Source organism: Struthio camelus, chromosome 12, assembly GCF_040807025.1.
Source record: "Struthio camelus isolate bStrCam1 chromosome 12, bStrCam1.hap1, whole genome shotgun sequence".
NCBI classification, from domain to species: Eukaryota; Metazoa; Chordata; class Aves; order Struthioniformes; family Struthionidae; genus Struthio; species Struthio camelus.
The window spans coordinates 13,415,273-13,429,146 of NC_090953.1; the positions used below are offsets into that span (position 1 = coordinate 13,415,273).

The 13,874-nt window shown below is 37.8% G+C and overlaps 1 protein-coding gene across 1 annotated transcript in view; it reads right to left on the reverse strand.

Annotated features, from left to right (window-relative positions):
• SLC12A1 (solute carrier family 12 member 1) overlaps positions 1-13,874 on the reverse strand; it is a 63,815-nt gene that overhangs the window by 31,586 nt on the left and 18,355 nt on the right. Inside the window, exons 3-10 of the mRNA XM_009681361.2 lie at positions 13,709-13,843; positions 13,424-13,499; positions 7,918-8,013; positions 7,118-7,257; positions 6,602-6,712; positions 5,540-5,651; positions 4,879-5,006; positions 1,602-1,686 (exon numbers count right to left, since the gene is read on the reverse strand). Of these exons, the coding sequence (XP_009679656.2) occupies positions 1,602-1,686; positions 4,879-5,006; positions 5,540-5,651; positions 6,602-6,712; positions 7,118-7,257; positions 7,918-8,013; positions 13,424-13,499; positions 13,709-13,843 (883 nt within the window). The remainder of the gene's footprint in view (positions 1-1,601; positions 1,687-4,878; positions 5,007-5,539; positions 5,652-6,601; positions 6,713-7,117; positions 7,258-7,917; positions 8,014-13,423; positions 13,500-13,708; positions 13,844-13,874) is intronic.

Below are 13,874 nucleotides of genomic sequence, written 5' to 3' on the forward strand. Positions count from 1 at the left end.
ATATTTCTGCTACTCTTAAAATAATCAACTAGTTGACTAATGGGGACTAGCACATTTATGAAAGTAGAAAACCAGAAAACCAAACGCTTTGGAAATCAACAGAAAATTAACTAACTCAGTAGTACGTTATCCATCTGTCATCACTTTTACAAGTGCCAGTATTCAAAGGTAACATGTTTTCAGCGAGGGTCTTAGGTCTGGGCATTTTTTTGTTTGTTTGTTTAACAAGGAAACACAGTCACTTTAGAGATCCAGATCCTCAGCTGGTCAAATTGACATAGCCTCACTGATAACGATAAAGTAAGAAAAACTTTCAGCAGGAGAAATTACTGATAGTTTTTTCATTGTTATTATTAATATTTATGCTATCTTTTTTTGTTTGTCACCAGAAATGGGAAGAAACATATGGAGTTAACTTTCAGAGTGCTGATCTCAACATCTTTGGCAGCCAAAATGTAAGTTTATATGATATTTTCAAACGTGTCAAAAACATCGTTATTGAGAGTAACCCAAAGTAACCATTATCTGTTTAGCAAACCAATACGCAAACAGAAAAAAAAGTTTCTGCGCTGGAAAGCAGCCAGCTCTGAGGCTGAAATATAGCTATTGCTTATGAGAACAGAACAACACATTAACACAGGTTTAGAATAGGAAGTGAAGAATGACTACTTCAACTGAAACTGCGGGGGAAATTTAGATCCAAATAATGCAATAACCTGAGCTGAAATTTGACTTGAGCACTCTGCCTTTTGCATAGAGTACAGAGACCACAGAAGTCAAGAAGACTTGAGATTCGTTTCCTATAAAATGGAGTACCCCGAGGACATAGTGTACCGAGTGAGGTGTTTGCTCATAAGGAAGAGTGCTATTTGCAGCTCTCTTTCTTGCAGCGTTATCAACACAGAAAAAGAAAAATCTTTATTTCTTGAACAGAGGTTTACTGTACCCTTGTAATGAGAATGAACTGCATGTTCCTCCAACACAGATACGGCTTCAGTACAGATCTCCTTTTTATGCTCTTGTGTCCATTTTGTTACCTCACATTCTGATATTGTAGAGCAACTTGTGAAGTACCCCTTCTTCCAGAGGGGTAACTGACTTCTGTCTTTGACGTATGACATACAAAACGCGTACGTTACCCCATCGTTCACAAGTGCTCAGTAAGACTAGTGAAGAGCAAGTAGAAGCCATGTGAAATTTCAGTGTGAGTCAGGAATAAAAGATCAGCAGATTGATCTAAGGTTCCTTTAATATTTACTATGCTCCTGGATACTGTATGCTAGTGGTCTTTGTCATTGAATCAAATGCAAAAGTTGTTTTGCATTTGTACAAGTTGTTACAAGTTATACAAGTTGTTACAAAATTCGTCTTATACTCATATGTAAGCTCAAGCAGGGCAAATTCCAAATAGGGACTCTCTCCTTCTGTTGATCTGTTTATCTTTTTTTCCTTTTTAAAAAATAAAATTAAAACAACTATCTCACTACTTAATAAATCCACAGGATGAAAAAATGATGAATTTAACAATCATTTGTCTGTATACCAGGCTTTAAAACATTTTAACTGTATTAATTAAGACATAAAACATGATCACTACTTACCTGCACATATTGCAACTGCTATATAAGCAACAGTTGTAATCAGAATGGCCAGCATTGTTCCTTTGGGTATCGCACTTTGTGGATCCTTAAAACAAAGCAGTGATCAAAAACCACTGTGAGTTCCCAATCTGCACTCTGCTTGCATTTGCATACCAGTGAGTGCAGCTACGCTGTAATATGAAGATAGCTTTAGAGGGTAGATTTTCATCACTTAGATCTGCACCAATACCTCCCGTTCCCAGCACGTAGCTGGGACGGAGGCAGTTCTGTGGTGCAGTGCTCCCATCCTGGGCACAGCAAAAGATGTTCTGCAGGACCAGAGCTCATGTATATTAGCAGCGGGAGAGGCCTGAACTGTGCGTTTTTGGAAGCACCAAGCTCTCTCTACCTCGCAATGGGCTTTATTTTAAAGTCTTAAGGATTTAATGCCTAAGCATTTACTGAACTAACCATCTAGTTGCTTGTTTCAGTAGAGTGGGTCCAGATGGTTGCCTGCTCATCGCTTCCAGGCCATGGGACTTTTCCATTCAACATGCTGCCTTTTCCTCAGCTGCAGGTAATAGTTGTGCAGGCAGCCACTTTAAGACCTGAGATTACAGCTCATGCTTTCCTATTAGCTCAACACTAATTCTTCTCTGCCTTCATAAAGACCAGGGCTTCAGTGTAAGCCCATCCTCTATAAAGCACTTCTGCATTAATGCAGTTTATGAGGCTAAGCAATCACGCTCCTGTGGACGACAAGACTAGATCATTTTGGGTTAATTAGAGAGATAACTGCAAATAATCACCCTGAACAGAACACAGCACTCTTGTGATTAGCAACTAGTAATTGTTAGCTCTGTCTTAACATTAAGCTGCTTCCTTTCGCTGTTTTGATGTTTGATTTAGCTATTTCAGTAAGGCTATGTTAAGCATTCTTGGCCTGGCTTATAACAATATCAGCATCATGCATGCAACTGTAGGTAGGAGAGTTCAAAGATCTGCATTATACATTGTAATTGTAAAGGGAATTTTAATATCAACCAACCTTAGAACTTAGTGCATGTTTGCTTAGGCTAGAAAGCAATTTTTGTGAATTTTCTTCTTAAATTGATTTAATGAGGTTTTTTTAGTCAAAGATACATGGAATACATTTTAAGCCAAAAACTTGTGTAGTTTTATAACTACTGTGCTCATTTCATGGAAAAAACCAAAATACATATTTGAAGAGTCATTGTGTTAAATATTAATATCAATTTTAAATGACGTAAAGATTTACTGAGCTGAAAAATAATTGCAAAGCCACTTCACCTGCAAAGACCTTTTGACCACAGACCATGATAACTCATTTATACAGTTCAGACCATGATAACTCATTTATACAGTTCTGGTGTGCATGTTTTCAGTTACTGTTTTCATAGAGTGTTATGCTGCTTTGTGAAACACTGTAACCTTAAATGTTAAGGTTAAAGCTTCTTACAGTTTTACAACTTTTAAATTGTATTAATAATTAAACACTTATCTAATATACTGTTATCATTGTACATCCTGCTCCGAAACCTGCTAAAGTCATTGATAAGACTAGTTCTTAGTGTCAGTAAGCTTTGGAGTAGGCCACTACTGTGGGAGTACTTGCAGGAGAAGCAAGTACATAGGTGTTTACAACAAATTCAAAAGAAATGTTAGTTTGCCTATTTTAAACTTTTTAAATGCTACTTGGCTTGTGTTTTAGATTTCTGGAGAGGCTGATTAATTTCATTAAACCTATCTAATGCACGTAAACATGGTCAGCAGGGAATCTGCAGCCTGGAGGAGTTGGCCATAAGGTTACTTATTGCCAGAGCAAAACAACTATAGAGGGCCAATGGGAGAAAGAGTTCCCTTGGACTACTCAGACTCTTTCACATAGCTTATGAAAGAAGCAATGCTGCTGTGGGAACTTGCCATTTGTATAGAGCTCCATATATGGCAAAAGAATCACTTTTGTTTGATAAAAGGATGGAGATGGAGGTTCAGTCTCAGTGGGTAAAAGAACAATGATATTTCTTTTTTTAATTAAAAATGGAATCTATCACAAATGTAATTAGTGGCCCAGTTTCTACAAATTTCTTTGTGCTTGGATTCAAAAGCAGTCCTCTGAAAGCAAAGGAGACAAGCATACAGCTCAGTGTGAAGAAGGATGAAACTGGCTGTGAGAGCTGGCAGGATCCTGATGAATTTGTGACTGCAGTGCCAATACAAAGATATAAGATCTTTGGTTGAATTCTTAAGGTATATTTCTATACAATGAGCCTGTATGATAAAGCCAGATAACCTCATCTGACACGCTGGGGATGTCAAGGTGTGAGCCACTTCTTTTTGGTAGCATACTTGATTTTTAGTACTAGATTTCAACAGCTGAGGAGTTAGGGATGCCCCACAGCCCACCACAAGCGCATTTCTGAATTTCTTATACCACAAAGTATTGCATTGCTCCACATTTACTAGAGACGTTTTACCAAATGCTTTGCTGAACTTTGAATTAGTTCATCTTTCTATCTAGCTTTAAACACTCTTTGCATTAAATGCACTGTGCAAAACCAGGAAAACCAGGGGGTACTCAGTTAAAACTGAACTCCTGTCTCTAATTTACCAGTTTGCTTAGATACTGGAAACATCTCATAGAACTGCTATACTACAAGATGGGCACCTGACAGCATGGCAACAGCCAAACATTTGGGAACCCTTTCCTTTCTCCTCAGACTCCTTTCTTTTGTTACAGCTGCAAACCTGCAGCTTTTCCTTTGAGCAGCAGCAGTGACAGGGTATTGGAACATATTTGCTTTCATTAAATGTTCTGTTTACTTGGCCCTTGCTGTGACCGTGCACAGAAAAAAGCTGATTTCCATTGATTCTTCCATAAACTCTTTTGTGAGCACAAACATGAGTTTTGGAAGTATCCTTTTTGGGATGATACAGGAGATTTAGCAAAAGAAGAGCATCAGGAGTTACACAGGTAATTTCTCTAAGTAGCAGGCTGCTACGATTAATATTACATTATTGTAGGTTACCGAAACATCCTTTTAACTGATATAGCAACCCAAAATCTGAATGCAGAAATTTGTGTAAATAGTCATAATACATTAAGAGAGAAAATGTGAACTGATGTTTTTAAATAATAAAGCAGGTACTTAAAAGTGAGAGTTTTGCTTTGCAAAATTAGCCGTGATTTACTACTGAATACAGAGCTGATTTGTAATTTGTTTTCTTGTTCTTTCTCACCTTATAGCTAGTATTACAAAGTTAAAGAAATACATACTTCTAGATCTCCTGAGATATTGGCTCCTGCGAGAATGCCAGTGGCAGCTGGGAAGAAAATGGCAAACACCGAGAAAAATCCTTCTCCATCTCTGAAAGCTGGTCCAAAGTTTTCTGCAAATATTGATGCTGCAAATATAGGTGAAGATGGAACATATGACCACAATTTGGTTCCAAAGTTACTTAATGAAGGAGGTGAATAAGCTAGCCTTTCACATCTGGACGACTGGGTTTGAATCTGTCTCGTATCATAAGCAAAGTGAATTTGATTTCCTCAGTCTGCTCCGCAGTAGTATGTGCTTGTCTGCATATCAGAGCTGCGGGTCCATATTGAAGTGACAGGAGTGTCACTATAGCATTTACAGAGCACGATAGCTCTGTGCAAAAGTTTGCCTGTGCTCTGCCAGTATATAAATGACTCAAGCTGCCGCAAGCCATGCTGTCAGCTTCAGCAGCAGAGACAAACTCAAAATTAAGGATGGAATAAATTCAGTCCCTCAGAAACAGATGTGAAAAAAGACTTTGGTTCCTGTGGTTTACAAGGTTGTTTAAACTTGGGCAGAAGATCCTGATCTTGTGACCTTTTTCAGTGGAATCCTCAACTTAGCATGCGGCCAAGGAGTATGTGAGCTTATTACTCTATGATAGACAGCAGTACTTGCCTTGGTAATTAAAAAAGCCTCTTGCCTTCTTTTCATTGTTGGTAGGAATGACTGTCCCAATGAAGAAGTTTGCAATAGCAATAAGGAGAACAACTAGAAGAATAACTTGAGCCTGTTAATAAAAACAGAAAGATTTTGCAATGATTGTGGAGATGGTTATATAGTTGCATGTGTTCCTTACGACAGATGACATTTCTACAGTTCTAGAAAACACCAGGAATCAAGATAGCTGAAAAGACAAACTTCTGTCAGCTCATGACAACAGCAAATAGTTTTTGCTAAGAGAGTTTATGAAATATATAGTTACTATTTAATTTCATGTTAGTTTCCTTTACAGGAAAAGGGAAAATGAAACAGCTAATGCATAAATATCAAATATGAGACATTTTATATTCTTATATAGTTTGTTTAGTTGCAGTGGATGTCACTTCAAGGGTTATGATATCTAATTGGCTTTCTGACCTCTTTTACAAACAGTTCTCAGTTTCCATCATAGCAGAATATAAAAATCAGATTGCTCTTCTGGACCTGATTTTGACATCCCATTCTCCAAAGTATTTCCAGTCCTTCATTTTGCAAGTATTTTCTCCAATAGGATAATAGAGTTTTGAACTTTTGTACAGCTGAAGGAATAGCAGAAATCATTAGCGATTAAGGAATCACTAGGAAATAGAGCTGTCCTTTTGTTGGGTTGGGTTTGAGAGAGTACAGTGGTAAGACTAGTTTTTACTACTGTTTATTCTACCAAAAATAAGGGCAAAAAGGGCATTTACCCAAGGCTCTAATTGATGCCATGGGCTATAAAAATCAATTTAATCAAACTGTCTGCAGAACACTGACTTCCTCTTCACTCTTCAATGAATGTTCAAGGAAGCCCATGGAGTTATTCTGCTTTCATTGAATATAATGATTAAACTGCTACTGCTTTTAAAAAGATCAAGCGTAAACTGAAGCTGAGTGGTTTTGAAAATCCCACCTGCTGTATAGCGTTCCTCACACACAAACCTTGTAAAGTAGTCAGTCCTATATACTGCTTACTTATATATTCTTTTAAAGTTTTACCTTTGCTTCCCATTCCATGCCAGCGACAGAGATGCCGAGAAGACATACAACAGTTATCGTGCCTATTATTCTGATGTCATTGGACTCATCTACCATGATCGTATCACTCTCCTGAAAAGGGTAAGAAATGATATTAGGACCAGTCTTTCTTGACCCAGCTGGAGGGATCAGATAACAAGGTGGAATAGAAAGGAGTGAGCTGTCAGAACTTGCTCGGTTTCAGGGGCGTGTGAGCCCAAATGTTTGTATTTCATGTTCCAGTTAGCCCTTTGTGGTTGGGGTTGTTTGGCTGACTAATTAGGTGTTTATTCCCTTTTATAATTTTGAAAGTCTTGTTGAAATGTTTGAAAAACTGCTATAAGGTAGAAATAATGGAGAAGCGCTCTATGGCACGTTTAGAAAGGCCTGCTTCCCTAATAAAGATGTCCCTTAAGCCTCAGCTAAAAAGTGTCATGGTTTAAACAAGTATAAAAATAATCCCCAGTTTAACCATAAACAGCAAATATCTACATTTACCTTAAGAAGCTCTACCACTGTTTCAGCAAATCCAACTACATACATAGCAACTGCCACTGCGTTTGCAAAGGCAAAGATAAGTCCTATGGATCCACCAAACTCTGGGCCTAGACTTCTTGAGATAAGATAGTAAGCTCCACCTGCAGACAGAAATGATTTTGGTTCAGCACAATTTAAGATGCTTAGTTGCTGCCTGTTTTGCTCACATAATAATGCCAGAGGTATCTCTGCTTTGTGCCTAATAAATACAATCACTATTTTCCTTATTAATGCAAAAGGTCAAATAGAGCAAACTCTGATAAGCAAGGAACATGCTTTGTATTGGTTCTGCCTTCAGAACCTTTTCCAAATGTCTTTCTATTACAGGAGTCTTTTTACTGTGTACGAGTGTGTAAAACTGGATCTTTAAACAAATATTCATGAAACAGTAGCAAAGAAAACCTCACTTGGAAAACCTTACCTGGATCCATCCCAATGTTAGTTTGAAAAAAGGTACTATATTTTGTTAAAGCTTCTGCAGAGCAATGCAATGAATCTTTAATCTTATTTTGCATATCACCATAAATGGAGAATGTTATTTTGTCAATTATTATTTCATCCTATCTTACTGGGATGAAATACTTATTGTCAGGAAGATTATATACATTTAAATTTATGGTGGACTTAGTGAGAGAGATCTCCCCAAGTATTTTTTATTTATTTTTGCTTTGCTTATAATACAGTTATCCCAATTCCCATTTTTTTTCCCCTAATTCAGTTCTGCAGATTTTTGTACTTTTCATGAAGTCAGGCTCACTTACCTCCTCTTACTACTCCATTGGTGCAAATGGCAGACATGGAGATACCTGTTAATGTTGTTACTACTACACTCAGACCAATAACTATGACTCCGAGACCTGAAAGATCCGAAAAAGAAAGTGTATTCAAGTGTATTCAAGTACCTGCTCTGCTTAAATGATGTAGTAAGAACTTGCTGTTTTCCACAGAGGCTAGAACAGACCCGTTATACCAGACCAGTCAAGGCTCTGAAATGCACTAAAATTTTTCTTCATAAAATACCTGACGTGCACGTTGGTTTTCTAGCAAAAATATTTACTCATCTTCCAAGGAGTAGCTGGAATGTAAAAGGTTTTAAAAAGAATTATGCAGGAAGGTATTAGATAGATGATATCCACTGGTCTGCATCAGTCTTTAAAATAAGAGGAAGAGATGCCTTGCATTCAGTTTGTCCAAGGGCATCCAACCTGGAATGTTCTGAATAAGAATGACCTGCTGAAAGGTAAGAACAGAAGAACTCTGTGAAAAGTCAGAAGCCATTCCTCAATCAGCATCAGGCAGGAACATCTGAAACGTACTTTACAAACTGAACTGAAATCTGAGATTCATTAAAAGTGACAACTCAAGCATGCCATAAATTGTGATTAGGGTTAGCTAGAATTGTTACCTTCTAGTTCCTTTAGATGTACCGTTTGGTTTATCATCCTTCTTGCTATTTTAGAGATCAAGACCTCTGGTTGCCTCATATGAAAATAGTACATAAAAATCTTTTGGGGCTTGAAAGCATTAGTAACCCTAAAGATTTTACCTCCACGGACAAACCCATTAGTTGCTATTGCAGAAGTTGACAACCCAGTAATTGAGGTTACCATCGTGGCAAGAAGAATTATGATTACTCCAAGACCTGTCAGTAATAAGAAGATAAAATATTTTACTCATGTTTCATGATTCCTACAAATCATTCTCTCTTTAAATTAAATTTTCAGGCCAGAATCAGAGCTGTAAACTGGAAGATGGTTTGTTGACCACTTGCAGTCTGCAGAATGTTTCCAGTGAGTCCATGTCACAGTAGTAAATTATTTTCATCAGTCTTCAAGCAGTGATGCTTTCTGATAGGAGTAGCCTAGCCAGAAGCTCTGTTATGTTTTTCAAAGGCTTTCTTCATTAGCTGAATGAAATGAGCAAACAAGTGTTGCTTAGCATGGATACTTATGCCTACCTGAGACATACATCCTGGATGTTTAAGAGAAAAGAGATTGACCATACTAACCAGAACTCTTGTTTGTCAGATGCATCTGTCTTTCATCAGTTGACTAAATATTGAATTGGAAAGTGAAAGACTGACTGTATAGTTTCATAGTGCATTAGGACAAAGACTCTACCCTATCAGGTAGAGAGACAAGACTTGAATGTGAGCCTTCTATATCCTTACTTGCCAGGCTATCGACTGCAGCCTTCTCTCCCCCACCCCCCATCTCCCTCTTTCCCTGCAAAAAGCAGTTTCCCTCTAATGCAGGACAAATATTCCAAAATAGAAGTGTTGCTTTTTAGATACCGTTTTACTTTCACAAGTGACCTGTAATGTATAATCTTAGGAAGCTGTCTTTTTCTGAGTGATATCACAAAACTGTATAATTAAACGTGAATAATCAAGCATCTGAAGATCAGTATTGCTAGATGAACTGGGTTTCTGTTTGGACGAGACTCTAAAATTTGAGTATGTTTGTAATCTTTGGCCAGATGGTCAGGCTTCTTTTAACTCTATGAAACTGTACTAGAAACTGTAGGACTACGAGTTTTCTTGTAAGATATAGAATCATAGAAACATTGGTTGGCTCTGAAGGACTGTAGCTCAGCCTCCCACTTAGAGCAGGACTTCGCCAACACTAGATCAAATCAGTGATGGCTTTGGGCAGTTGAATCTTGAAAACCTCCATGGACAGAGATCCCATAGCCTCTTTGGGTAACCTATTCCAGGGCTGCACTACCTTCCCAATGAAAAAGCTTTTTCCTTCATGTCCAACCCAGACCTCCCAAGCTGCAATTTTGACCATTGCTTCTGTTATATTCTCTGGCAATACTGAGAAGAGTTTGGCTCTTCAGATCCGGAATACTTTCTTGTTTCAAGTCAGGTGAAGAAATAATAAGACATTTGCTCTCAACTTCGTTGGTTCTATTCCCATTTATGGCTATGAGAAGGGAATAAATAAATAAAACAAAATGAAACAAATACAGTTTGATGCCAAACATTGAATCAGTTCTTAGCTTTATCAGAACTTGCTAACGCTTATCCAGTTCAGTATTTTTTGCTCCAATAGCTCTCTTGTTCCCACAAGGTAATTAGGTCTTCAGTGTGGAACAGAAGATTGTACATTGTCTGTAGCAATCTTTATTGACCAGGGCTCATCCAAATTGAAACTTGGATCCTACAACTGACAACTAGCTACAGGTACTAAAAACATATTGATTTATCTGCTCTATTTCTACCTTCTGGCTCCCAGATCAGATTCCCGACTTCATTTCGTACTGGATGATTATAGACATCCAATCCCTGAATGAATGTTCTTTGCCGCTTAAGTTACAGCCATGTTATCACAATCCTTTAAGACAGAGCAATGTAATGCAGGAGATATAAATGATATATAACACAGTGTAGGATATTTAAAGTGATTGGAGCCTCTAATAAATTACATTTATCCTATTGATTTCTGAGCTTTTATTATAAGAAGTCATGCACCTATTTTGTATGCAGTTTTGTATAAAAAGTCAGAATGGTCATTCCTTATGATCAGGTGCCATTACATGCCTCATAGAAAGATCTTGTTGAGCTCTGTGCAAGTTTTGTGCCCAAGAGGTGGCTGAATATGACTTTTAATCAGCTGTTAACTTTTACATTGAATAGACCAGGCACATTATTTTTGAAATAGTTTTGAAATGATTGAGCAAATACATGTACATTCTAAAGTATTTTTCCTAGATTTTCTATTATATTTCATAATTCATTTTGTCAAAAGTGCATGTGCTAAATAGGGTCAGATATTTTGCTAATCTGATAACTCATATCTGCTTGGAAAAGCTTTATTGTTAATTTTAAAAAGATGGTGGTAACATTCAGTAAGAAAAGTGAATAAATGAAGCAACCCAACTAAAACATTATTGTAATATAAGATAATTGTAATATTTGGGGCCCGGTTTTCAGTTAGCATAAACTTGGTCTTTTTACCTGCCTTTGGCTAAGCATTCCAGGTATAGGTACATATACAGGCTTTGAAGAGTCCCCAAATGTTAGGTGGAAATACCAGACTGGTTTTGGACCTGGAACCTTGTCAACTGCCCCTTTTTTCCGCAGCTGAGGATGAACAGGAGACCTTGTTGGAATATGATTTTTTTTCCCCTGTAATAGCTTGTACCCAAGACAGCCTATCAGGAAATGAAAATAACAGGATTTTCCCTCTTTGGCCTTCTAATGATGGGGATATAAATGGTGCCTAGCTGGTGGCTTAACTGACTCGTTTTACTTGCATGTTAGTAGCAGTACCCAGTGAAATCCCCAAGCCTTGGTGCTGTTGAGCTTCTGTTACTGTTCTCCTTAAGCAGCTTGGCTAGGGACATAATGCTCATTGCTTACAAGACATTCAGAAAACACCGTTGGAGATTATTCAAACTGAATTTGATTTCTCATTTCGGAAGTAAAACTAACCCGCCTACATAAGACGTTTTAAAAAGCAGCAGCAGAGCAATAAACCTTGAGAAAGGAGGACCTGCTTATCAATGAATTAAAATGGTAGAATTAAATGTGAAAGCAGAATGGCTGTAACTGATGTTGGTGCAAATTAATGTTAGAATCTGATTAAAGTTTAGATTGAAGCCCAGGCATATGGCTGCTAAGTAAGTTGTGCTAAAATGAATTACTCTTGCCTATGGCTGTTCTCACACTTCAAAACAAAGTAATACTTCTTGATGATCTCAATAAGTTACTAAACTGCCCTTAAAAACTAATTTTGCATGAAACCCCAGAGCAAAGTCTTGGCAATATTAAGATGCAGAGTTTTCATGGCAAGGCATATACTTATGAGTGCCCTGGGCTGTACGCTCTCATTTGGTATGCATCATAAAATCAGCAAGCACCCCTTTGTCAGGCACAGAGCTAAAGCCACACATGGAGCACTGCAAAAGCAGGCAGAGTTCTTCCGCTTAGTTCAGGAACTTTTCTGTTTTTTCCACCTCTATCTCTCTCTTTTGGGTGGCTTTTTTCTTAATGAGCATTTTCATTTGCTTCTTTTTTTTAAGGCTTAGTCTCACTCAAGCAAAACTTCTGTGAAGTCACCACGTTTTGCTGGAAATGAGATTTCAAGCACACACAATTTTGGAGATAGTTCCATTCAGTGTTTCTTTTCGGCCAGTAACAAGGAAGTGGATGATACTTAACGTTCAATCCAAATTTCAGCACTGAGTTTTATCCAAAATCAGGAGAGTTGAGGCCCAGAGGGCCAGGGTCTGAAGTCCACCTCATGCCTACTTAAAATTTCCATTCTGTGAGAGTACAAACTGAAATGCTTGCCATCAGCCCTTTGAATTGCCGCTTTTTATGACACTAGCATGTCCAGGTGCCAGTCAAAGATTCTCATTCTAGGCCCTCTCATTCTAGGCGCTTACAAACGTGTAACACAGAGTGACGCTGCCATTGACATTTCTGTTTCCCTGAAAAAGTAATTGCACTGCACAACAACTGTTGAAATGCTGTACCTTCTAGTAGTGTTTCTGTCTTGCAGTGTTGTGAGCACTGATTTTGTGAGCTCTCACGGTTTTGTTGAACACTTGACAACAGGCTGAGTAGAGGCCTTGGAGCCCAATCCAGCTGCCACTGAGGTTTATGAGTTTTTACATTGATTTCATTGGGAGTTGGAATAATTAACAGGCATAGTGAAAAAGCAAAGATACAGCGCTATGAAATGTACTTAGTTAATTTACATGAAAGCCATAACAGAGTTTTAATAACTTGGTGTTTCATAGTATGCTAGTAGCTAGCGCTGTACTGCAGGTAAAAATAACAAAGTCCTGATGAGATGAGACCTTCCTCCGGTTCTGTTTTCATTTTTGCAGAGAAGTGTGAAAAAGTGTTGTTTTCAATATGTAGATGACAGGGATTGGGATTCACAGATAAGCAAAGTGTGAACTCCTAATAAAGGTTAACTCTGTACACCCATCTTAGAAATTGGCCCGAGTCACGAAGTTTACATCTGTTATGGAATCTAAATACAAATTTCACCAAAGCTTAGAAATATTCAAATGTGATGATTGTATGCATAGTTAACAGATCTATGCCTCTAAGCAGTAATTTGGCTGGAAGTCTGGAAAATTCCAGTAGCTTGGAGGAGTAACATCTTTTACCCTGGCAAACATTTGAAAAACATAATTTTGTTAAAACATGCAAGTGTGCATCTCAGATTATATATTAATTGTGATCATGTATAGTTTATCCTCTTTATGCCTTTCGTTGTTAACAATTATATTAAATAAGATACTTACCAATTCCTGCTTGACCTACGATCCAGGAAAGTCGAATAAAAAGCATCACGCCCCAGATATTGAGCATGCATCTTACCTAAGTTTTAAACAAACGATACTGTATCAATATAACATTGAAAATAGGATTAACAATCAGAAGGGTGATAATGTGCATTGCAGGCTTTTAAAAAGCACCCCAAACAGCCCTCTTTCCTCCCTTGCCTCTTAAAAGACCTTAGTACTGCAAAACTTTTCTTAATTTTTATTTTCTTTTAATTGTTTTTAAAATGCAGATAATTTTCTCACCAGCACACCCTTCACCCATCCGAACTTAACAAATCCTGTTTTGTTTTCTTCTTCCTTGCTGGCTGCTGTGTCCTCTCCAGCAGTGCCTTCTCCATTAGCCACTCTCTCGACTGAGCTGGTGTTCACAGCTATGTTCTGAAGGATCACACAGAAAACAAAAACATTT